This window comes from Malaclemys terrapin, chromosome 3 (genome assembly GCF_027887155.1).
Source record: "Malaclemys terrapin pileata isolate rMalTer1 chromosome 3, rMalTer1.hap1, whole genome shotgun sequence".
NCBI classification, from domain to species: Eukaryota; Metazoa; Chordata; order Testudines; family Emydidae; genus Malaclemys; species Malaclemys terrapin.
Genome location: NC_071507.1, coordinates 106,928,090 through 106,955,130, shown reverse-complemented (window position 1 = coordinate 106,955,130; position 27,041 = coordinate 106,928,090). Strand labels below are relative to the sequence as shown.

At 40.9% G+C, this 27,041-nt stretch overlaps 1 protein-coding gene across 4 annotated transcripts in view; it reads right to left on the bottom strand.

The window, feature by feature from the left end:
- Positions 1-27,041, bottom strand: part of AHI1 (Abelson helper integration site 1) — a 185,800-nt gene that overhangs the window by 88,964 nt on the left and 69,795 nt on the right. For 3 of the 4 annotated variants that reach the window (XM_054024126.1, XM_054024127.1, XM_054024128.1), the window contains exon 19: positions 7,618-7,735. In XM_054024126.1, coding sequence (XP_053880101.1) covers positions 7,618-7,735 — 118 coding nt within the window. Of the gene's footprint in view, positions 1-6,613; positions 6,695-7,617; positions 7,736-27,041 lie in introns of those variants that run through there. The other variant, XM_054024129.1, reaches the window with a different exon arrangement.

Sequence of the window (27,041 nt, the reverse complement as noted above, 5' to 3'; positions counted from 1 at the left end):
AAAAGTTAAAATGTGAAATAAAGTAACACTTCAACAAAGAGCCTGATCTTCAGGTGAGGATATTAGCCTTTTAATAAGTGCTTTATGGCTCTACTCAATTCTTTTTATAAAAACGTAAGAAAAAAAACATGATTTTTTGGAAGACACACATCAAATTTCTTATCCAAATCCTTTTTGAATGAAAAGTTTAAAGTGACTTGGTGCAGTTTTACAGTTAAAATTAAAATCCAGTCTATGTAAAGAGTTGGAGAAGGATATTATCTAAAATAGGTTGTAAATCAGGGCCAAATAAGCAACTGGAATAATATTAACAAAAGCGTAGAGACTAAAGTGGAAATATATGCTTACTAACATAATGTGATTGTTTTCTAACTAGCCTGTCTGATATCAGGACTGTATTTATTTATTTATTTATTTATGTTTAAACCCTGAAAAGGAAGGAGAGACAGAGAGACGCCATGAAATCAAGTAGGGATTTCACCATTGCTACTGGTTTTATGTGGAAGATCTCACATACTACAGAGATGGATAGCAGTATAAATCTCTAAGAGAAGATAAAAGCATGAGAGCTGGCAACACTGCAATAATCATCAAGGATTCTAACATACATATTAGTTATGAATGGTAAGCATATTTGCATAGGTGTGGGATTTTGTAACAAATCTTTCGCCTTCCCCCTATAAGAAAGAGAAAATTTGAGATTTGGTGGGTATTTAAATCAATGTAGAATCTGAATGTTCTTTTTTGGTATCCTTTATTTATAGCTGTAAGATTTTGACTTTACAGTTTATCTGAGACCATAATAAAAATATATTTTTAATATATTTATCAAATATAATGGAGGGTTTAACTGCAATACTCAGCTTTGCTAATATCTTCAGAGAGAAAGAAAAAGTCCTTTGAAGATGCTTTCGCTTTCTTTAGCTGGAAAACCCCCTTGACTATCAGCTGTGTTAACTGAGAGAAACAGTCTAATTGTTCTCATCTTTGCCAACATGTTTTTTTTAAATACAAGAACCATCATGTTCCTAACACAGATCTAATTTATTTTTAAGAGCAGGTTTAATCCATTGTTTTCAATGAAGACGGTATTTTAGTGAAACTATATGGGCAGTATTTTCAGTCAAACAGCGATCTCTCACAAAGCCAGTGTTAATTATTAGGCTAATTACTAATTGTAATAGGCCCAATTTTGAAGTTCTTATATAGTCTTTGCTCAGCAAACTCCTGAACTGAATGGAAGGTATAGAATTCAATGGGGAATACCTGAGGATATCAAGATTGGGCCCATTTTTTATTTTTAAAATTGTGCTATAGACATAAAAGGTACTTTAAAGGTCAATAGGAAAGTGAAGTCTCTGTCCAGAGATGCTTACAATTTAAAATGAGACAGGTAAATAAAAACTATTAGGGAGTTAATTGTTCTTTAGGGAGTGAAAGTTTAAAAGCTGGGGGCGTTGTTTCTTCTTAGTTAGTTTTTTAAAAGTAATGACCAAGATAATGGGGCAGCATGGAAGACAGTAAGTACAAAGATGAGAACATGATAAGGAAATGAAGGGTGTGATTAAGAGGGAAGGGCTTGGATAGTACAAAGTGCGGGAAGGTGGGATGAGATAATATCAACACTGAGATATGTGGAGGAGCAGAGTTGTGCAGAGTGAGGAAGGCAAGTAAAAGGAGTCTGCACTTGACTGCAAAAGGCAGGCATTAAAGAAGTTCTTTAAAGCTTTCATGTACATCTAGCATCGTTCATGGAATCTCTCCCCTATTACTCAACAAGGAAATTCCATTTACTCTGCACACAGCAAAGGCAAAAGAACAATAAGAAGCTTTACTCCATTGCTACTCTGTGGATTTGGAGTTGGGGTAATCCCCTTCAATCCAGGCTACTTGCACCTGGTGAAAGAACAGAATTTAGCCATGAAAAAGCAGTTGCTTTAGTAGTGTGCATATCTTCTAGGGGCTCTTATAAAGAGTTTTTGGCAAAAGTGTTAAAGTGCATGGGTATTTAAAAAAAAAAAAAAAAAAAAAAAGATAATTCACAGGCCACTGGAATAGCCATCCATGAAGAAGTCAGAATTCCTGTGCAACGGACCTTAGTCCCCCATGAGATTAGCAGGATATGGCCAGATAAATCACATATCAGAGAACATAATCTGACTGACAAACTACGGGGAAGGAAGGAAGTCACAGCTAAAGTACAGGAGTGGGAGTCAGGAAACCTATGTTCTTTTCCAGCGGTTCTCAAACTGTGGGTCCAGGACCCCAAAGTGGGTCACGATGCCGTTTTAATGGGGTCACCAGGGCTGGTTTAGACTTCCTGGGGCCCGGGGCCAAAGCCCGAGCCCCACCGCCAGTGACTGAAGCCCAAGGGCTTCAGCCCTGGACGGTGGAGCTCAGGATACAGGCCCCCGGGCTTTGGCCTACCCACACGGGGCAGCGGAGCTCGGGCAGACTCAGGCTTTGGACTCCGCTCCTGGGGTCATGTTGTAATTTTTGTTGTCAGAAGGGGGTTGTGGTGCAATGAAGTTTGAGAATACCTGTTCTATTCCTAGCTCTGACAAGTTTCCTGTTGAATGTAGGGAAATTGCTTAATCTTTCAGTGACTCTGTTTCCCCATCTGTAAAATAGAATAATAGGACTAGATGGGACATCGAGAGGTCATCTAATCCAGTCCACAACACTCATGGCAGGAACTAAGTATTATCTAGACCATCCCTGACAGGTGTTTGTCCAACCTCCTCTTAAAAATCCCCAATGATGGAGATTACACCACCTCCCTAGGCAATTTATTCCAGTGCTTAACCACCCTGACAGTTAGGGAGTTTTTCCTAATGTCCAACCTAAACCGCCCTTGCTGCAATTTAAGCCCATTGCTTCTTGTCCTATCCTCAGAGGTTAAGAAGAACATTTTTTTCTCCCCCCTCCTTGTAACACCCTTTTATGTACCTGAAAACTGTTATGTCCCCCCTGTTTTCTCTTCTCCAGACTAAACAAACCCAGTTTTTTCACTCTTCCCTCAGAGGTCATGTTTTCTAGACCTTTAATAATTTTTTTTGCTCTTCTCTGGACTTTCTCCAGTTTGTCCACATCTTTCCTGAAAGGTGGCACCCAGAACTGGACACAATACTACAGCTGAGGCCTAATCAGCGCAGAGCAGAGCAGAAGAATTACTTCTCGTGTCTTGCTTACAACACTCCTGGCTAATACATCCCAGAATGATGTTCGCTTTTTTTGCAACAACGTTACACTGTTGACTCATATTTAGCTTGTGGTCCACTATGACCCCTAGATCTCTTTCCGCAGTACTGCTTCCCAGGCAGTCATTTCCCATTTTGTATGTGTGCAACTGATTGTTCCTTCCTAAGTGGAGTGCTTTGCATTTGTCCTTATTGAATTTCATCCTATTTACTTCAGACCATTTCTCCATTTGTCCAGATAATTTTGAATTATAACCCTTTCCTCCAAAGTATTTGCAACCCCTCACAGCTAGGTATTGTCAGCAAACTTTATAAGTGTACTCTCTAAGCCATTATATAAATCATTGATGAAGATATTGAACAGAACCAGACCCAAAACTGATCCCTGTGGGACCCCATTCGTTATAGGAATAAGAACATTGACATACAGCATATAGATGCTGTGACATTTATTACATTAATGTTTCTTCAGATCCATAAATATTAAACATTACTTAGGAGTCAAGTACATTACATTATATGTGAGGATAGAGGAGAGAAACTCTCAAATACCGTATTTGCTGGCTAATCAACAGATGGATTAGTTTTGAATGAGACCTTTCTATCCAGCCCTATGACTATCATATCCATGACACAGGTTAGGGACAAAAGACCATAATCAAGGAAAGTCTCTAAAACGGTTACAAGGACAAAAATTATTATTATTGTTGGTTTGGAATTTTTAGCAATGCATTGTTTAAGAATGTTTAACCTAAAATATGACACTAATTGCTTCTTTTTCAATAGTTATGCATTGTCTGGGGAATATGGAGCAATTTCACAAATTTAGCAATAGACATTTCACAAATTTTTGACCAATACGTGTAAAGAAGAGCTACAGCACAAAAGGAAATCCCCAATTAATGTAAAATAATGAAGAGAAGGAAAAAGGCTGTGAAGGAAAAAAAAATGGCAAGTACAAGAAAGGGATCTTTCCTCTTAATTTAAGAAATGTTCAGGAAGATATGAACACAAAGATAAGCTTACGTGACATTTCTAATAATCCAAGTTAGCTCTTACAGCAGTAGATTTAGTAAAGGAAAAGGGATATTTCAGAAGGATAAACTGCATTGAATAATATTTTCAGTGTCTTATGAACAAAGACTTGCTTCAATGGTAGAGATATATATCCTTTCTGTGTATCATTGTTCTTGCAAGAACATATTTATTGTGGCCAATTCAAGAATAGACTTGTTAAGTTTTTGTACAAAAGAAGAATTTATGCAGCTTCTCAAAATTTTGATAAAATATGAGATGATCTGTGTGAGGGCTATACAAACCCCCCACAGGGCTGGAAAGGGTTCAAGGACAGTACTGGGCCCAGGTAGCCCCATCCCTCCAGCCCTGCAGAGCATGCTCCAACTGGAGACATGGTTGAAAAGGGAGCAACTCAACACAGAAGGGAGAGGCTGGAGAGAAAGACAGACCTACCCTGAAGGCTCCTGGCAAAAGGAGCCGAAGAAGCCTCCCTGTGGGAACAGGACTATATGCTGAGGCTGAGTGGGACTGAGTGGGTTACTGATATTCTCTGTTAGTGTGACTTTTGGAGGAGAAGAGGGGAGGGAGACTAATGCATATTTTTATTCTTATCGTGGCTTGTAAAAAGCTTCAGCGTGTCCTCCTTTGCCTCAGCTCCTAACTCTAAACAAACATGACATCAAGTATGATAGCACTAGAAGCTCCAGCATGCCAATTATTTCCAGAGCAATAATGTAAACACTACAAAAACTGACTTTCCGCCCAGAAGAGTATTAGGGTTTGTGTCAGAAAAGGCTGAAAATGACCAAATGCATGTGGAAAAAAAGCTGAAATTGCTACATGTATGGTAACTTCTTGAGTACATCTACTAAAATTGCTAGGGGACACTTGGATAAAAAAACTGTAGCAGGACTAGTTTCCTTTTTGCAGCAATAAAAAAGAATATTCATGGCTACTTCTGCCACATCTTGCAAACTCAAGACAAATCCTTAGTATTACCTCCATTGTCACTAACCATAAGGTGGAACACCCAGCTGTTTTCTACTATCGGGAGCAACTGGATGGTCTTCAAAGTAGAGATGGCTGCATGTGCCAATGCTGCAATTTGGTTTTCATCACAAAACATCTGAATAACATTAGTAATATATGTAGTAGAACATGCAGCTACACTAACCAAATGCTTAAAAAGAACTCTTTGTCTATGTACTTAAGCGCTTTGTTGCATTGAGGCTATAGTGACCATCAGGAATTCTTCTTTGAGGATTACATCCCCACGGCCCCAAAAGGGAGAGTCCCCCTGTGTATTCTCAGTACTAAATTCAAATCTCATGAAGGTCTGTTTGTCAAGGAGTTCTGGCGGAAAGAGGAATACTGGAGGGGAAATGTGGACTAGGCCCTTGAGCCATCTTTTCATAGTCAATGAACGCTAAGGATCCCTGTTATAAGAGGATGATTTGCTGCTCCAAATAATTTGAGTAGCCAGAGTAGATCCTGACTTTTAAAAAGAAAGTACACTGTCAGGAATACAAGGGAATCAGGGAAGCACAGGTTCTATGAGCCTGCTGCATGCTCATATCTCCATTTTAGTCCAAATTCCATAATATTCAAAACTAAAACTAAACTAACAGTAAGAGCTACACTGAAAGACACCAGTATCTTTCTTCATACCTGCTAGCCGGTGGTGAAAAATAAACTACATGAGTGAAACTTTTTCCTTATACTTTTATGAAAACAATTCTAACATAGTGCTATAAACATAGTAATGCAGCTTTGAAACTGAAAATATGGATTCTCACAGGAAACTCCATTTTGTCTATGCAGCCCATAATCTTTCTAAGGTGGTTTTTCCAGGAATCTTTATTTTTCGGTTGTTCCAATTGTATATTTGAAAGTTACTTTAGAAGCATATCTTCTGTGGTGTTGTATTTTCTCAGCTTTACTTGCCTCACAAAGAATGTTCTGCATTTAAGGAAGGTGCTGAAGCATAGTCGGTTTTGGCAACAATAGGATTGTTGACAAACATGCATGCACAGTGGTAGCACACATTCATGGTTTATCGTTCTATGTAAGAAGCCATTGTCAACACATTTATCTTGTGCTTCCGTCTAAAGGAAGAAACAGGACAGTATAGTTTGGGTGCTATTATTTACTGAGTTAATTACAGCCGAGATTTAAAGTGTATGCTTATTTTCTTGAAAGGGCCATTCTACTAAATTTAAATAATATTTCATCTCATTGAATGAACAATATTTACTGCTTTTATGAGATCTTCATATTTGCAAAGCACTGAACAAATATTAATTAGCCTTACCATATACCTGTGAGGGAGGTAGTTATCACTGTTTTACTGATAAGGAAACTGAAGCCCAGAAAGCTTAACTGACAAAGCCAAAGTCACACAGCAAATCAGTGGCAGAAGCAAATTAGAACTTCATCTCCCAGTTCCTACACCTGTGTGGTCAGTCCTTTAGCTCACACTAGGAAAAAGCATATCAATCAATATTCTGACTGGAAATATTCTGATTCAAGCCATAATTATTATTAATTTTTTAGCTAATTTTATATAACAGAACCCATTTATCTTACTCTACCAAACTACATTAAACATTTTTTTTTAAAAGCTCAATTTGCTGTTTCGATCTCATTATACGGTACCCTTTTTTCTTCTATCTCCCAAAGTTACAAAATAAAATCGCTTAAACAAACATACTTTGTGTTTGTACATTACCTAGTACAATTGGGCCACATTCTTGGTTAGTCTTTAAAATAGGATTAACAACAACAACCACACCTAACAGTTTTATATATCATTCTAACAGGCACTCCAAACAAACATCAAATATGCTGTTTTGCAATAAATTATTATTGTGATCACAATTGCAATTTGAAACCAAGATGTAAGAATTTCAGGAAGCATACAATTCTGTTGCTTCAAGTCTTTTTTTGAAGTCTGTAGATTCATTTAAACTTTTTTTTAAAATGCTGTTTTTAAATCTAATGATAGGCTTTGTATTAACACCCCTGTAAATAGTCCATTCCCAATTTGTAGACAAAACTGTTATTCTCCCTTCTCCTTTTTCAACAATTATGCATTTTAAAATGTGATTGCTCATTTAATAGTGTTTGTTGTGTTTAAAGTACTTTGACACAAAAGATGATAAAAACTAACTCTTTATACTAAAAATTTAGCATAACAATAATAAGTGTCTAACTGACGAAAAACAGTTTGAGGTAATGGTTTAAATATTGCATTGTATAAGCAATGGTACATATGACATCTTGACTACTACATGAAGTATTGCATACTAAACTTGATTAATATAACAAAGGAAAAAATACTCATCAACTAAAACAGTATGCATACATTAGAGACAGTAATCAAATTAGGAATGAGGCTCACCATTTTGAGACGTGAAAGGATACTGAGGAATCAGTGAAGTGCCCACAGTACTTGGCAGCCTTAACTTGGAGTGTGGCGAGAGCAGTGATGGAGCCGGAAGCATGAGATTTGAGCTGGTCTGTAATAGGAAAGGCAAATCAGAAAATAAGTTGTAATTTCCTGGGTTACTTACTGATGCAAGAACTAGATGAGAAGTATTTACTTACCATAAATAATTATTAAATTCTAGATAGAATGAGTGTCACATTGAGGGCAAAAGAGCAATTTAAATTGTTTGCTTTTTTGGAGGAAAAATATTTGGGAACAGAAAGTTGAAAAACTATTGGTGGTTTGAAATGTAAATGAAAGCTTAAGTGCTTAACAAAAAAATTGAGTAGTGAAAAACTGATAGAATAAAAAAATCCTCCACAATACAGAAAGAAATATAATGTACAGTTGTTTATATGTGTAATAACTCTTATTCATATTGGCCTATCAAACTATTTGTATGCTAGACCAAATTCAGATATGAAAAAGAACACTTAATTTTAGTATTTTAAATTACATTGTGTCTAAATAGAGTACTTATGAGGAAAGGGTTAAAACATAGTCATAGAGAAAATTATTCTTTGCAAATTGTGCAACATATTTAGACCAAAACACCAGTTACTTCCTTTATGAAGACTACACAAAAGCCACCTGTAGCACACATGCTTATTTCCATAATGACACAGATAACATAGCTGAAATCTGATTTGCTATAGAGGTTCTTTGCATATATGCAGTTACCACAAATACAAACCCTTCTCAAACTATTCCTAATGTGTTATCCTAGATAACACATGTAAAATATATTAAGACAATTTGAGGCATTTACATGATCAAGCAAAACATTTTCTTATAAATTACACCTATTGTCACTGACTGTCTTTGATCATAGTGTCAAACTGATGGGAAAATATAGTCATAAAATATCTGCAACAAAATTCACTGCGTTTCCTTTAAATAAAATCAGTGTAATTAGCTGAAATTGTTTTTTTCCCCAGTAACATATATAAAAACAAAAATCAAACAAAAAGCCAAGAAGTATGTTATCAAGCATGTTCACTTAGGGTTTAATCCAAAGCCCATCACAATGGAAGCCCAGGTCAATGGAAATCTTTCTTGTGACTTCTGTGGGTTTTCGATCAGGCACTTAAACTTTAGTTGTGGAGAAAAATTATAACATATTTAAGCCTACTTCTATTTTATTAGTCTCTAAATTCTATTTAAAGAAATGAAGCCAGTTACAAGAAAGGGCAAGTTTTCGCTTGCTTTCAGAAGTAGTAAAGTGACATAAGCACTGGTTGTATAAATTACAACATATGTTCAACAATTCCCTAGGCTTCGATCCTGAAAAAATATGTATGCATGGATTTAACTTTGGACTTGTCTATATAAACAATTAGTTTGCTGCAATCTAGGGTGTAAATGTATCTTACACTCATCTGCTGTGCACTAAGTGTCCATGAGGGAGGGACTATCTTTTATTATTTGTCTGTACAGTACCAGTGAAAATGGGGCCCTGACTTGGCAACTATATACTACTGTAATAATAAATATTTTCCAAAACAGGCTAATCTGTTTTGCTCAGTTTTGGGTTAACTGCGACACGCAATGCACAAAATCAGACCAACCAATGAACATTATCCAAGAACTCTAAAGCATCTGCATTTTACTGCAGTATGAGAATTCAATTGTATGTACATTTTAAGTAATACTTCTGAAATCTAAGCAGAGTGAAAACAAGTTCTCCCTTCCTTACAGCCTGACTTCTCTCCAAATGAGCCATTTCCAATATTATGGATCTTTTTTCTAAACTTCACAAATATTTTGTAAAGTCATAACCTAATGTGTGTAATAAATCACACAAACAACAAATAAAACCATTCAAAATTGGGACTTTCTATAATCCCTTTTTTTGTACATCACAGCAAAAATTAGGAGAAATTGATTTTAAAATTTCAGATATCAGAGATGTTTCAATAACCTGTCTCAGTTGTGGTGACCCTACATGGAGTTTTAAAGATGAAGTGAAATACGTCACATGTAAAGTAATTTCAGTACAGTATTTAATTCACTTCTCTTTTTAAATTCAGCTTTCCTTCTGCATGACCAACAACCTTTATACATGCCACACTCTATTGCTTTGAAATCCAGTCCACAAGACTGGATTTACACTAGAGAAATAAATTCTCCCTTTCAGTTTTTCTCTTAAGAAAAATGGCCCTATTTAAAATACAAACAAAAACACAAAACAATTCATGCCCCCATTGTCCTCCCTCCAAAAAACCCTAAAGCAAGGCACTTACTTTTTTGTAAAAGACTGATATTCTTTTTTAATTTAAAAGCTTTCATTTGAAAATAAATCTTACAGCAATGGTCCCAATTCTGCAATTGACTCATGTGGGAAGACCCCCTAGAAGTCAACAGAGCTCTATGCAGGCATAAGAAGTATCACATGAAGTACCTGCATAAATAGGGCCTGCATTTTCTTCCACGCCATTAGGTTTCTGATATTATTTTAAATCCCTTTTTAAAAACTTATTAAATAGTGAAGAACAGCACTACAAAGGGCTAGAGAAGTCAAATGTGGATACACAATAATGACTTTTTTTTATTAGTGTTTCAAATTTGAAACATGAATGTGTTAAGAAAGCATATTTGAAAAAGCACATTAATACCTATGTATTTTCTCTACTTTTTCCAATAGACAAACATGTAATAATACCTATGGAACCAATAGAGTGAAGCAATCACTATTTCTGAAATGCATGCTGTGGGAAGGGATTGCTAAATACCTTTACAACCACAAGTAAGGTTGGCTAAGATAGCCAACACCAATCTACTCATTTTTCACAACATACTTTGCTTGCTTCATGCAAAAACCACAGCTTTATCAAAGACACAGTTTACTACCACTCCTGAGTTGAGTAAAGCTAAAAGTTATAAAACTCAAAGTTTTTGCAGAGGTAAAAAGAAACCCACAATAATTTTTGCCAAGTTTAAACAATGCTACTTTGTATTCTCTTTTTTGTGTTAGGGCAGCTCTATGCAAATTATGCAAATATACATTTTCAATGGTACTAGTTTTCATGGTAAAAAAGTGAACTGCATGTGACAAAAAGAAAAAAATACTGCAAGATTTGACAAGCTAACAAAAACAATTTCTCTTTTTCCCTGACAACTCAGTTTTTTGAACTTTGCAACTGATATAATTAAAATTTCCATATGTACTTGCAAGTCAAATTAAGTTGGCCAGGTCTGTTTTATTTCTTATCCGTTTAGGTTTGCTTTTTGAGGTTTTGTGCCTTTAGGACACTCTATTTTTAAAGAAGACTTTTAAAGTAGTTTTTAAATCATGATTTTGTGGGTTTAGAAAGTTGAAAATGCAATCAGGTAAAAAAAATTTTTTTTACCATTTCTTTTGTTCAATACTAGAATGGATCCATATGCAATAACACTTCAGTATAAATAAAAATATACTGTCACAATTTTTATGTGAATTCTGAGTCAAGTTTACATCTGATATATATTTTTTTATTATTTGTATTACAGCCATACATAGTGTCCTCAACTGAGATCAGGGATTTGGCTCCATTGTATTAGGCATGGTACAAACACATAGTAAGACAGTCCTTGCCTCAAAGAGCTTCCAGTCCAAGTAGGCAAAACAGACAAGAGGTGGGTGAAATGAAGTATCTTCCCTGGTATACAGATCAGGCTCTGAGATACAGAAAGATCACATGACTTTCCTAAAGTCACACAGGAAATTTATGGTAGAACCAGGAATTGAACAAATAACTCAAGTTCCAGTTCAATGCCTGAACATCAAGGCCATTTCTCCTCTGAGTGTTCTGTTAAAACAAACATTTCTATAACCATCTGAACTAACAGGCTTCTTCCTTGGAGCCAACTTGTGATTCCCTTTGCAAGGCATACAGAAAAACAGTGATCTTTCTTGGATGAGGTTTAATACAGATGTGTCTACATAATAAAATGCAGAGATACTGCCATTTTAATGGGATTGGTCAATGCCATCACCAACAGCAGTGGGAAGTATATTTGTCTTGCTTAATAAAGGCTATGAGGATTATGTAATCTTTGTCTCTCTATAGGTTGGTTATTTTTCTTGCTATTGAAGGGTATATGGGGGAAAAGTACATGACATTTTCTTCACCAATTATGGGATAAAACTTCCATTGGCTACAGTCCAGTTTCTTGCAATGAGATATGGCAAACAGAGCATTCAAAGTTGTGTCCCACTTGAACATCTCAATCCAGAGGGTTTTTTGTTTTTAACTGACTCAGTGAACCTTTCTTGTGATTGCATTTTCCCTCCTGACTGATGCTCTCTTGCATACCTCAGGGGCTTCCAGACAAATAATGCAAAACCCTATTCCTGGTTCCTTCCTACCTGTTGATAGAAAACATTGTGGCATGATTGTCTGTTTTAATTTAAATACATTTTCAGGAAACCAAGCAAAAGCCTGAAATGCATACACAAAACCCTCTTCCTCCGAGACATCTATTTGGCACCTGCATTTCCCCCCACATATAAAAACCTCTCTGTGTGTGCCCTAAGCCAGACCAGACAGCTTAATAGTGGTTATGTAAAAAAAAAAAAAAAAAAAAAACACGACAACATTTTTGTGAAATTCAATTAGAAATCAGTTTAAACTAAACCAGTAAGTCATTGTCCACACAAGAGTTTGTACTGGTTTAATTAAATTGGTTTAAAAAAATCACATTTTCAGTTAATCCACTGCAACTTTCTTATGTAGACAAGGCCTAAATTGCCTTGCCTGCTGATTCATTACAAAGCAGCTTGGAATTGGAAGAAAGTTAAAATAAACTATCCAGATTCACGCAGAATGAGCTACACATTCCATTTTTGGATACAAAATACGTAAGATTCTTTCTAGTGTTTTTTGTTTTGTTTTGTTTTGTTGTTTTTTTACTCTAATGAGAGGTGATCATTTCAGGGTGTTTCTTTTTGTTTCAAGTGAATGTATAAACACTAAAAGGAAACCGTGAAACAGTTACCAAAATCTGTAAGCATTTTCAATCTCATCTGCTCTTCCTTTACTTTTAATCTATAGCACCTTCAGCATCTGAGCCATGACCAAATTCACACATGGACTCTGCAGCAGAAATAGATGGAATCAAGTGGCATGAGATGCCCTCAATCTTCCTTTACCATCATGGGGCTAACAAGTGGCTAGTGCAGCCCCAATAAAATAAAAAACAACAACAAGTGGGTAGCATTGGCTGGGGGCACTGCTAATGTACTAATTCAATCCATCTCCAGTAGGGAGAGTTCCCATGGGCTTATATTATAGATTAAAATTGCCCTCCCCCAACAGAAACACCACTGCTTGCCCTCCCATGGGAAACTTTCCCCACAGCCAGATGACACACAGACATAATTTGCTCCTCCTTGCACCTGCAAAAGTGACTCTGGCCCCTCTGCTCTAAATATGACAATCAAATATAGCATTTTTCAGATGCCTCAGTTCACTTTGTTCAGGAGAGAGAGAAAAACAAACAAACAGTGAAAAACTTTTCTTTGTTAATCTTGTACAAACATATACAGGGAGAAACAAGAAAGAAGAGATAAGGAACAAAGAAATAAAATGACAACACCAAGCTGTAATATGCATTGATTAGTGAGGTTGTCCTCAAAGACAGAAATATTCCTTGGCTCTTCTTTAGTAAAATATAGTACTTGTGTGGGTTACAGCATTATGCTAGAGTATGGCACTACTGCAATACATTCCATTCCTCACACTGAGGTAACCTCAACTTAAACACAAAGCACAGAGAGAAAGAAGAAATAAAGCAACAAAAAGAAACAAACAAGAAATCAAACAAGCTTATGAGTTTATAGAAATGAGCAGGGCCGGCTCCAGGCACCAGCAAAGGAAGCAGGTGCCTGGGGCAGCCAATGGAAAGGGGCGGCACGTCCGGGTCTTCGGTGGCAATTGGGCAGTGGGTCCCTCAGTCCCTCTCGGAGCGAAGGACCCGCTGCCAAATTGCTGCCAAAGAATGAAGCGGCGCAGCTGAACTGCCACTGATCGTGGCTTTATCTTTTTTTTTTTTTTTTTCTTTTGCTTCGCCGCTTGGGGCGGCAAAAAAGCTGGAGCCAGCCCTGGAAATGAGATAAAAAAGAAAGTTACTCACCTTGCAGTAACTGAAGTTCTTCGAGATGTGTGTCCCTGTGGGTGCTCCACTCTAGGTGATGGTGCATCCTGGCGCTGTTGATCGGAGGTTTTCAGTAGCAGTGCCTGGTCGGGATGCATGCACTCAGTTGGTATCTCCCATCTTGTTGGAATCTTCCTGAGTGTATGCGTCCCGTACTCTCCTCAGTTCCTTCTCTACCGTGGAGAATCATACTAGTACTCCAAAGTAGAAGGGAGGAGGGCGGGCAGTGGAGCACCCACAGGGACACACATCTCGAAGAACTTCAGTTACTGCAAGGTGAGTAACTTTCTCTTCTTCTTTGAGTGCTGTCTCTGTGGGTGCTCCACTCTAGATGAATGTGTAGCAGTATCCACTATGGTTGGTGGGACTTTGGAGATGCGGCAGTGAGTACTGTAGATAGTACTGTATGGCCTACTATGGTGTCTGCCGTGGTGTCTTGCATGAGAGCACAGTGTTTGGCAAATGTATGTTCAGATGACCATGTAGCCACTTTGCAGAGGTCAGGAATGGGTACATTATGTAAGAAGGCAATGGATGTCGTCATAGCTCGAGTGGAATGAGTTCTAATGCCTTTGGGTGGTTGAATATTTTGCGTGCGGTAACAGGATCTGATGCAGTCAGAGATCCACTTGGACAGAAGTTGTTTAGAGATAGCCGTACCTTTCGATCTTGAGGTAATGGAGACAAAGTCATGCGGACTTACGAAATGGCTTAGTCCTGTCTAAATAAAAGGTGATTGCTCGCCTGACGTCGAAAGTATGCAGGGTTGCCTTGTGCAGTCTTGTGAGGTTTGGGATAGAAAGTAGGTAAGTATATAGGTTGGTTGAGGTGGAAGGTAGATACCACGTTAGGGAGAAATTTAGGATGTGGACTCAGAGTGACTTTGTCTTTGGAGAAGATTGTGTAGGAAGGATGGGCCATCAGGGTGCTTATTTCACCTACTCTCCTTGCCGATGTTATCGCAACTAAGAAAGCTACCTTCATGGACATATGGAGAAGAGAGGAGGTAGCCAAGAGCTCGAATGGAGGTTTCATGAGAGCGTGAAGAATGAGGTTAAGATTCCAGATAGCCGCCGCTGGGTAAATTTCAGGGTGGAGATTTTGCAGGCCCGTGAGAAATCGTTTTATGGCAGGGTGAGTAAAGAGTGAATAACCTTCTAATAGGTCATGGAAGGTGGTAAGCGCCGCCAGGTGCACTTTGATGGAGCTGAGCGAAAGTCTGTCCTTTTTTAGTTTCAGGAGGTAGTCTAGAATGTTAGGGAGGGTCACCATATTGGGCGTTAAGTGATTACGTGAGCACCAGAGGGCGAAATGCTTCCACTTTTGCAGGTAGGTTTTACGAGTGGAGTCTTTTCTACTGTGCAGGAGGACGTATCGGACTTGCTCGGAACAGGCTAGTTCATGGGTTTGGAACCATGAAGGAACCAGGCTGTAAGGGGGAGCTTTTGGAGCTGGGGGTGAAGAACCCGTCCGTTGTCCTGGGAAAGGATATTTGGCCTGTTGGGGAGAGCCTGTGGATGACGGGAGAACATGCAGAGTAGGTAGGGATACCACGTCCCTCTCAGCCAAGCCAGGGCAATAAGGGTGACCCGGGCCTTGTCGTCTACGATCTTCTGAAGAACCCTGTGTAGCAGAGGGACTGGTGGGAAGGCGTACAGGAGAGAGTTGTTCCACGGGATGAGGAATGCGTCTCCTAGGGATGCAGTCCCGAGTCTCGCTCTGGAGCAAAACAGGGGACATTTTCGATTCTGGGTCGTGGCAAATAGGTCTATTGATGGGATGCCCCAGAGGGAGAAGAGCTGTTGAAGTATTGCGGGGTGCAGCTCCCATTCATGTTCTGTTGAGAAGTGCCTGCTGAGTGCGTTGGCAGTAGTGTTGTAGCAGCCTGGTAGGTAGGAAGCGATGATTTGTATTTGATGTTGTATGCACGAATTCCATAGTCGGATGGCTTCCATACAAAGGGAATGTGATCGGGCTCCCCCTTGTCTGTTGATGTAGTACATACATGCTAGGTTGTCTGTTAAGATCCGAATAGATTTGTTCGTTATGAGAGGAAGAAAGTGAAGGCATGCTCGCCTCATTGCTCTGAGCTCTAAAAGATTTATGTGTAGGTGCGTCTCTGATGCGGACCACTGGCCTTGTGCCCTGTGTCCCCCTAGATGTGCTCCCCAACTGATTAGGGAAGCGTCCATGGTGAGCATGAGCATTGGGGATCGTTGCTGGAAGGAAACCCTCGTGCAGAGGTTTTCTGGTCTTCTCCACCAATGTAGAGAAGCTATAACATTGGGAGCAGGAGTTAGCAGCATCCCTAAGGTGTGTCTGTTGGGTTTGAAATTAGAATTGAACCAGCCCTGAAGACATCTCATGTGTAGCCTAGAGTGCTGAACCACGAAGTTGGTGGCTGCCATGTGACCAAGGAGCTGTAGACCAGGGGGTTCTCAAACTGGGAGTCGGGACCCCTCAGGAGGTCACGAGGTTATTAAATGGGGGGTCGCGAGCTGTCCCAAACCCTGCTTTGCTGCCACCATTTATAATGGTGTTAAATATATAAAAAAAAATTTTTTAATTTATATGGGGGGAAGGTGGGGGTCGTACTCAGAGGCTTGCTATGTGAAAGGGGTCACCAGTACAAAAGTTTGAGAACCACTGCTGTAGACAGATTCTTGCCTGCATCCTGGGATGAATAGAGAGCGTGTGTATGAGCTGTGAGATAGCGAGGAATCTGTGATATGGGAGCGAGGCCCTGCTCTGGATTGAGTCGAGATGAGCTCTGATGAACTCGATCTGTTGTGTAGGTGTCAGGGTGGATTTTTGTATGTTTATTTGGAGGCCTAGGCTGTGAAAGAGGGAGATGGCGAAACGGGTAGCTTGTAGTGTCTCACCATAGGAGTTGCCCTTGATGAAGCAATCATCCAGGTAGGGGAACAGCGCGATACCATGTTTGCGGAGGTGAGCCACGACCACGGCTAGAGTCTTGGAAAAGACTCTCGGCGCTGTGGAGAGGCTAAAAGGAAGAACTCTATTGAAAATGGTCATGACCGATTGTGAATTGTAGGACGCATCTGTGAGCTGGATGAATTGATATATGAAAATAAGCATCCTTTAGGTTGAGGGCTGTGAACCAGTCCCCTTGATCCAGTGCAGGAATTATTGTGCCCCGTGTAACCATCTCGAATTTTGTATCCTCACGAATTTGTGCAGTCGGCGTAGATCTAGTATAGGCTTCCATCCCCCGGTCCTTTTCGGAGTCAAAAAGTAATAGGAGTAGAAACTTTTACCTTGATGTTGCATTGGCACAGGTTCCACTGCACCTAGCTGGAGGAGGTGCGCCACTTCTGTGCGAAGTAAGTGCTCGTGAGAGGGGTCCCTGAAGAGAGACAGAGAAGGGTAGGAGGGTAGGATATAAATGGTATAGAGTAACTGGACTGAACTATTTCGAGGACTCAGCGCTCCTGTGTAATCCGCTGTCAGGCATGTTGGAAATTCTGGAGGCAGTGGCCAAATGGGCAAGTAGGCGGTGGAATCAAGGGGTGGTCGTGCAGACCCTCGACCAATGTTTCAAAATTGTTGTTTATTCCCCGATGGATGGGAGATGGTTGCTTGAGTTTGATTTTGTCTGCACTTAGGGGGTCTAACGCGATTCCTAGTTACGTCGTATGGTCTGGGTTGAGGACGATAATACTGTTGTGTGCGTGGTCTTTGGTATGGTTGGTATGGTTGGATCCTGGGAAGAGATGGGTGAATGCCCAGGGTGCGCAGTGTCGCTCTAGAATCTTTCATGCTGTGAAGGAGTTCATCAGTTTTTTTGGAGAAAAGTTTGTCCCTATCAAAGGGGAGGTCCTCCACTTTGGGCTGCAGTTCTTTAGGGATGCCGGACGCAGAGAGCCATGAAGATCTGTGCACAACCACAGCAGTTGCAGCAATATGGGCTGCTGTGTCTGCCATGTCTAGAGAGGCCTGTAGGGCCGTTCTGGACAGGGCCAGCTCTAGGCACATGCAAACCAAGCACATGCTTGGGGCGGCACATTTTCAAGGGCGGCATTTTTTTTTGGTTCGGGCGGCAAAAGCCTAGAGCCGGCCCTGGCAGCAGCAGTGTGTCGTGTGCGGGGGGTGCTGTGGTGCCGCTGCAGATTGTGCCATGGGGGAGCAGTGCCAGCACCTTGTGGCTGGGCCGGGCAGGCTCCGAGCGGGGGGCCGCCCCATGGGGCACATGGAGCCGCCTGCAGGTGCGCAAGGCGGCTGCCCCCCCCAGCGCCACAGCCAGTGCTGGGTGAAGCAGCCCGAGCTGCCCAGGGGCTGCGGCAGGGCGACCAGAAGCAGCAGCAGGGCCATAGAAGGCGGGGCGCAGCCGTGCGGGGTCTGCGTCCTGCTCTCTGGGGCTCCACTCCTTCTGGGGCTGCCCTGCCCTGGCTCTTCAGCCCCCTGCTGGGCGGTCCCCCGGCTCTGCCCTCTCGGGTCCCGGCCAGTCCTGGAAGCAGGAGCCCTGGCTGGAGGAACACTGGGCTGAGGCGCAGCCCAGGAGCCCAGCTGCTTACCCCGACCCTGCGAGTGCCGGACCGGCTGGAGGCGAGGGGGGAGTGGACGGAGTCAGCACTGGTGGGGGGGAGCCCAGTGCTGGGGTGGCAGGAGGTGCGAGGGGGAGAAAGAGCCCAGGGCTGAGGAGGCAGGGGGTGCAGGTAGGGAGGGCACTGGTGGGGGTGTGTGTGAGAGCCTAGGCCTGGGGTGGGGGGCAGCCAAAAATTTTTTGGCAAAAAACCTAGAGCCGGCCCTGTTTCTGGAAATCAGTTTGCCCTCAGTCAGGATTGATCTGATCTGAAGTCTGCTCTCCTATCCTCTGGAATGTAGGAAGCAAATTCAAAAAGTTTATTGTAATTATCAAAGTTGTAGCTGGCGAGGAGGGCAGAATAGTTCGCAATTTTGAATTGTAGAGTGGATGACAAATAAACCTTGCAACCCAAGACATCAAGGAATCTAAGGTCCTTGTCTTGCGGGGTGGGCCGATATTGTGACTGTTTCGTCCTCTTTACAACTGCATCCATGACAAGAGAGTTCGGTGGTGGATGAGAAAATAGGGAGTCAGCGTCCTTAGCAGGGACATATTATTTACATTCGGCCTTTTTGCAAGTTGGTACTAAAGAAGCTGGGGATTGCCAGAGAGTGTCAGCTGGTTCCAGGAGCGCTTCGTTTATAGGGAGCATGATCTTTGGGGGCACAGATGGTTGAAGGATTCTGAGCAGTCTGTGTTCTGTCTCCTGAACCACTTCTAAGGAGATATCTTGACTGAGTGCCTCCCTCCTGAAAAGTTCTTGAAATTGTTTACAGTTGTCCACATTCTGTGGAGGCGGAGGAAAGAGGGCTCCAACCGGGACTGATGGAGAGTTAGGGGTTGGTGAGTCAGGATATGGTGCGTAGCTCGCAGTCTCAGGAGGGGGCTCAGGCACCCTAGAAGTGGATGGAGCTGGAGATCGAGGCACAGAAGGAGGATGATTGATACGAGGATGTGGCCAAGGGTACCACTGAGGCCAAGGCATAGGGTAGGGGAACCCAGGTGCCGCCCACAGGGGGTGGGTGTGAAGTAGGGAAACTGAGGCTGGTGGCCTTGAGCCATGACCTGATGTGGGAAAGGTTCCAGTGGAGGAGGAGAAGCAGGAGGGGAGAACTCCACCTGCTGCTGTAAATAGAGTTCGCTGTCAGTAAAGGTAGCCAGTTCAGGTGGAGAGAGCAGCTGTTCAAAAAGTGAGCCCTGTGTATCTAGGAGCGGAGAGTTAGGCTCAGGTGGCACTGAGAAGTCACATTGAGTGAGAAACTGTTGCTCCTGGCTCCCTGGGCTGCGCTGAGCCTGCTCTGTGCTCTAACGCGTTATCGAGAGAAAGTGAAAGTGACAGCGGTGCTGTGGACCGCTTGGAGGTGCCCTGCAGGGGGTCCACTGCTGGTGCCCAGGTGGAAGACAGGCTCGGTGCCAACATTTTTCACGGTGCCGAGGAGAGACGCGCTGTTGGCAACGCGTCCTTTTTCAGTGCCGTGGAGAGGCGCGCTGTCGGCACCATGTCCGTTTTCGGTGCCAAGGAGCGCGCTGTCGGCACTGCGTCCATTTTCGGTGCCGAGGGAACCGGTGCCATGGTAACCTTCCCGGCATGGGAAGTTGGGTCCCTGCCTCTGCGCTCTGTCGGAACCACGGCTGAGGCGTTAGAAAAGGCTGAGGCGCATGACTTTGGTGCTGTTAGCACAGAGGGTAGGGATCTCATGGGAGACCCCCTACCCTTGTTAAAATCTTTCCTGTGAGACCTTGCCTGAGGTGCTTCTTGCCTCCATTCCAAGGAGGGTGGAGCAATGCTCCCAACTGGTTCACATCTGGCCTGGAAGCGTGTGGGAGTGGGTTTAACTTTCCCCATCTCCGAAAGCGGCTGTAGGGATTTTTCCCATCAACAACATTTTAAGCCACAGGTCCCTGTTGCGTCGAGCCCGACTTAAGGCTCGTGCAATGGAAGCACTTCATGGGGACGTGAGTTTCTCCGAGGCACTTCACACAACGTGAGTGCCCATCTGACCTTGGCATGGAGTCCTGACAGGAAACGCACTTTTTGAATCCTGAAGCCCCTGGCATTGTGAATTCAAAATGGCAGGGGAGAGTGTCTCAACGGGAGACAAGCCTGAGGCGAAAAAGTATTTTAATTTTTTTTTAAACTAAGTAACTAACTATGTAACTATACTAAAGAAAGGGAAACAACTGGGATGTAATTAATAACTATTTCTATGTTCTTTGTTACTGTTTCCAATACAGACCAGGGAAGAAAAGGCAGCACTGCCCCGAGTCCCGTCTTCAGCTGAGGACGGTTGAGATGGAACTGAGGAGGGTGCGGGATGCATGCACTCAGGAAGATTCCAACGAGACGGGAGATACCAACTGAGTGCGTGTGTCCCGACCAGGCACTGCTACTGAAAATCGGAGATTTTCTGATCCTACAAGTGAATCCACATGGGTCAACTGAGCTCTACAGGGGTGCCAGGGAACGCCCGTGCAGATTCAATTCCAGATTCAGGACCCATGTGCATAACTCCTGTTGATGATAATAGTAGTTAGGTCATCTTGCAAGGGGAATACAACTCCTTGAAAACTATTTTGACATTACAGAAACACCAGCGTAACAGTGGAGGAAGAGTTGCTTAATGGATAGAGCACCAAAATGGGAGTCAGGAATTCTGCATTCTGTTATCATCTCTGATACTGACTCACTGTTTGAGTCTGACTAAGTCACATCTCTATGTCCCAGTTTCTCCATTTTCAAAACAATGATAATGTTTTTCTACCTCTCAAATTTGCTTTCATAAGCTTTAAAACAACATTAATTAATGTTTGTAAAGCATCTGGAGATGCACATATAAAATCTTTTGTTTAAGTGCAAATTATTATTTATTATTATTATTATTATTATTATAGGAAAAAAACAGTTGAGACTTCAAGGGCCTGATTTTCAGGAAGAGAAGACCCAAAGTTCCCTCACTTTCTGCATACACGTAGAAATTGTTCATTAAATTGCTTTTGAATGAAGGTTTTCATAAGAGAAAAACTATAGGAAAAGCAGAAATTTGGTCAGCTCTTTGCTAATATGGGTAACCAAATACAAGAGCAATTTATAATCCTGCCCCTGCTGTGGGTAGTAAAATATCTTGAAGTTAAAGCTCGACATACTTAATGAACTGGCAAGAAAAATAACCACATAACCGTTTCCAAAAGGCTTTTCTTTTATTACACACTATTTCTTTAGGAAATATAATGCAAAATTCTGATAAAGCATTTTTATACTGTTAAATACTTTACTAATCAACAGGTTTGAATAATTCTTCGAGCATTTTATGTTAGTGATCATGTTTTGTGCAATGTTGACTGCTCAATTCTATTTACTGGCAAATGGAGGTAATAAGGTTTATATGAAGTATATACTGCTTTGCTTTGCATTTTAGGACTTCAGAGCCAAAAGCCCTTACAATGTGGCTCATACAACATACCCTTACGATATTATTCTTTGAGCAGCTTGGTCAAAAGTTATCATCTGAATAGAATTTCCTAGCAAAGTAACGCAATTTGTATTCTAGAAGGAAAATTGTCTGCCACAAATCAAGTAAAATTTTCAAAAGCCTAAGGAGCCTAAATCCCATTGACTTTCAGTTACCACATTTTGGAGGCGATCTCAAACAAATACCTGCATGTGCCTCTATCTATTCCTTTATACCATGCCTTCCCTATGGTATCCAAGCACCAATAATACCCTCAAAACAACACCTATGCCATATAGTTGGACACATGGCAACTAAGGCAGGCAGGACAAGAAGCTCCAATACATTTTATTAGAAGCACTTAACATTTCAAACCAAAATGTTTATAAATACAGTTGGTGTAATGTAAAGATTTCCGTGTTGTTTAGAATTACCTGCGTCATCCACTAGTGAGTAATGTAGCCATCCCCAACACAGATCAATATAACTTTTATACGGTGACTCATAGTCCCTAGATTTTACAGCCAGAATGGGCTGCTGTGATCTCCTGACCTCCTGCATTGTGCAGGTCCTACAACTTCCCTGAAACAATTCCTGCTTGAACTAGAACATATCTTGTAGAAAAAAAATCCAACCCTGATTTCAAAGTTACCAGTTACAGAAAATCCACCACAACTCTTGGTAAATTGTTCAATTACTAATTACCTTTATTGTTAAAAATATATACCTTATTTCCAATCTGAATTTGTCAAGCTTCAACTTCCAGGCATTAGGTCATGTTATACCTTTTTCTGCTAGCTTAAGGCGCCTATTATCAATGTTTTGTTGCCCATGTAAGTACTTACAGACTGTGATCAAGTCACCCGTAACCTTCTCCTTGTCACAATGAAGAGATTGAGGTCCTTGAGTCTCTCATTTAAGGCATGTTTTCTAATCCTTTAACGATTCTTGTGGCTCTTCTCTGAACCTTCTCCAATTTATCAAAATCCTCCTTGAATTGTGGACACCAGAACTGGACACAGTATTCTAGCAGCAGTCGCATCAGTGCCAAATATGGAGGTTATAACACCTATCAACTCCTATTCAATGATCCCTGTTTATACATCCAAGAATCACATTAGCCCTTTTGGCCACAATGTTGCACTGGATGCTCCTGTTCAGCAGATTATCCACCATGACCCCCAAATCTTTTTCAGAGTCACTGCTTCCTACCACAGTCCTCCATCCTGTAACTACAGCCTACAACCTTTGTTCCTAGATGTATACTTTTACATTTGGCCATATTAAAACACATTGTTAGTCTGCACCTAGCTTTAAACAATCCATATCACTGTATCAGTAACTGTCCTCTTCATCATCTATCACTCCCCCAATTTTTGTGTAAACAAGTTCATATTCTTGTCCAGGTACCTCTAACACAATGCTGCTCTGCTCTTTGGCCTCAAAACACTTGTGCATAGCTGCAAACAGACCTACTTGGTCTGTGACAGTCTCAGGTTTGCAAAATCCCTCTCTGGTAATTGGTGTCTCAACCAAAATCCCTACAGCAGGACTGTGGCAGCACAGGAGATTTTTTCTCTGAGCTGTTCCTCTCACAGCAACTCAGTGGCCTCCCACCAACAGTCTGACTTGTCCAAGCCCCCCTTCTGCCTCTCAACAGCAATTAGTTCTGTTCTCTGCAGCTACCTCTCAGTTGTTTACAGAAGGATGATAGAGCTGGAGCCAGCTGCTGCTGAGAGTGGCGGCCAACAGGGAGCAAAGGAGGGGAAACAATGAGCTGCCAGAAGAAGAGCCTACATGGAATAGAGATCAATCCCATACCATGGGGAGGAAAAAATTGCGGGGAAACCAGCTGGGGGACGGAGGATAACCTTTTCAAGGACCAACTTTTCAAGTAAGTTGAGGGACTGTGGAGGGTTGTGTGTCCCCACTCTCGGCCTCTCTTTTCTCATTTTTCTAAAGGTTAGGTTTAGGTAAAGTAAAAACCACCAGAGTGGGAATAAAACCCTCTGGTGGTCTCAGTCCTTTGGTTTATTTGGAGAACGGTCTCTGGCAAATTTCCATGACATGCGAACATCTATGTGTCTGCTGTCATGCAGGGCTCAAAAGCAGTTGTGCTGGTATTGTTCTACTGCTCACAGGAGGGCAGGCTGTGAAAAGCCTACACAGGAGAGTTAACAACCCATAGGCATGCTCCTGAGCTGTGCTACATAAGATCATAAAGGGGTTGGATAACATAAGAGGTGGAGACAGTGGATCTACTTGTCAAAATACCCTCCCCATCCTAATGGAAACCACCTTGATCACTTGGCATTCATAGCATCTCTAGCATAGTCGGTCTACCAACCCACAGGACAATTTCAATCCTCTTCTTCTAACTTCAGTAGAGGATGACAGAGCCCATTTATTCAAGCTTTGAACAGAGAGGAGGATTTGGTCCTCGATTCACTACCCTAGTAATCAGTCTAATTGTGTTTTACAATCGGTTAAATCCTAGATACAATGGATCAGAGCACAATTCAAGTTCTCATAGCTATAACGTAGCAGAGATAACATTAAAGACCCACTTCTCTCTCTCTCACACACACACACAGTAATTTCAATTTTCAACTGAAAACATATTCCTCACTTCTTCTACCTAATTTAGCTTTCCTTCCACTATTGTTTTATATTTATAATATTATTTAAGAAGCATATTCTCTTCTATGCTGAGATATACTTGGCACAGGAGCGTGGGGAAATGGAGAACTGGTTACAGTGTATGGATTCTGCAGGCTGATTTGCGCTAGTCTCAGTAGGAGTTACAGCAGTCTATGCAGCACACAGGAGCCAGATCAGAGATAAAAATCTAGACCTAACTGGGATATATTTGGTATGAAAAACAAAGTAAAGATGTACCATGTTGCACTGTACTTTATGGTACCATGCAAGGATGAGATGTCAAACAAATAAAAGTGAAAACATAAGTTGGTTATTTAGTTGTTTAATTTAACAACACATGGTTTTAAAGTAAATTTGTGCCTTTGTGCTATTTTTGTAGAGTTACCATTCCAAAATTACGTTTGGCTGACACCTTAAAAAAAGAACATGATGCTTACAGAATTTTGTAGCTAAAAGAGTCCTGTACATCTCACATATTGACGAATTAAAAATAAATTTAATCTTATTATAGTCACAACATCTCTTTCCTGTGAATATTAGAAGAGTTGGGTTCTATTAAATCCTATATTAGGCACAATAAATTATATTGCAATAAACTGTTTAATTTTTTTTCAAATACAATATTTCTTTTCTGTTTACTTTAGCACTTCAAGTCATGTTTGAAGTGCATTGCCTTCTCTGCACTACATTGCATTCTTTTGTTTAATGGAAACTATTTGGGAAGGAAAAGTTTATGTCATATCCTATGTGGTGTTTCCCCTTAGTTGAAAGAAACATTTTCAGCTTGTTTAGGGCTCCAAAAATTGTATTACATATCACAGGTTGCATGGACAAAATCCACAGCTGGTGGGGAAAAAAGACACATATACTCAATTTGCATACAAACACCCCTTATCAATTGTGCATCCTACTGACAACTGGAAACACGCAGATTAGAAATAGAACTAGTAAATGACAAAAAAAACCACAACAACAAACACAACACCTAAAACCACAACCAACTACACAATGCCTACATAGTGTCACAGTCTGTACCTTTATGTTAATCCCCTTTTCAGGACTATGATACATTTTGTACAATGTATGCCTTGAAATATCATTTGAAAACTCGTAATCTGCTGAATTTTATTGTCCTGGTAAAATATGTGTGGCACCATTGTATGTAAAGTTATAAAATTCTGCTGTGTAAGACATGTTCCAAGTTTAGGAAAACAGCTTCAAACCAGTTCCCCAGAGACTAAAGGCTAGCCAGCATCTCAGCCAGGTGTCAGTGTAATCAAATGGACTATTACCTGGCTAAAGGGCCATTCTTGTCAGGAAAAAGAGTGCAAGCGAGAAGTGTACATGTTGGTAAAGAAACAGCTGGAAGTTCCCATCCCACAGACTTTCTGTCTCCTGAACCTCAGCTGGAGATAATTTTCGAAGAGGGAAATAACTATAAGAAGTGAGAACAGAGGACACAAATCATCTCTCTTCCCTTTCTCTCTGCCCACAACATCCACAATGCCTGAAGGACAAGGTAAGGAGCACTGGACTGCGGGAGGCATTTTTGCTAAAAGGCATCCAGCCAGTAAGACTGCAAAAGAACATGTGATGAGAAAGACCCTTTTGCTTTAAGTTCACTTAGTTTATTAAGTTGGGTATTAGTTTGTGTTTTACTTTTTATTTCTTCATAACCAATTCTAACTTTTATGCCTCATTACTTGTAATCACTTAAAATCTATCTTTCTGTAGTTAATAAACTTGTTTGTTTTACCTAAACCAGTGTGTGTTTGGATTGAAGTGCTTGGGAAACTCAATTTGAGATAACAAGGTTCATGCTTATAATTTTCTAATAATGAAATGGCAGACTTCCTATGAGCTTGTGTTGTCCAGGAGAATACTGGGCAGTACAAGATGCACATTTCTGGTGACAGGTCTGGGACTGGGAATTTGCTGGTGTTGCTCTGTAATATAATTCAGGAGTCACTGGCTAGAGCACTCATATATAATACAGCTGGGAGTAATTTACATGCTAGACGCTGTGTGAGAGCAGACCAGAAAAGGTCACTTTCACAGGACAGTAGTGTAAAAAAAGGTATCTCAGGTTGGAGAATTGAGGGGATACAGCTGTTCAGCACATAGAATGTCACACATAGAAATGCTTTCCCTCTCCAACCTATTATCAATTACAAAAAGTCTAATTATAAATAAACTCTGCAAGTCTCTCATAAGTCTTTTCTCTGTCTTTTTTGTTTTAACACCTCAGGCTTTCCCCTCTACCTATATTTATTTTACTAATTTAGATATTTGATTGTTTGCAGACTATATGCAGTATGTTTGTAGAGTATTACCTTGTAATTAGATTGGGTGCCAAGAGAACCTATTAAGGCAGAGTTGTCCCATTACAGTGTTTGTGTGTCTAGGTAAAATAAATTTAATAAATGTGTGCATTAATCCTTTTAGGTGTGGGAATCTATTAAAATCCATTTTACATCCTGTTCTCTACTGAGGGAGCATTTAGAAGTATTTAAACTATGTTGGAGAACAATTTTTAAAAATTAAAA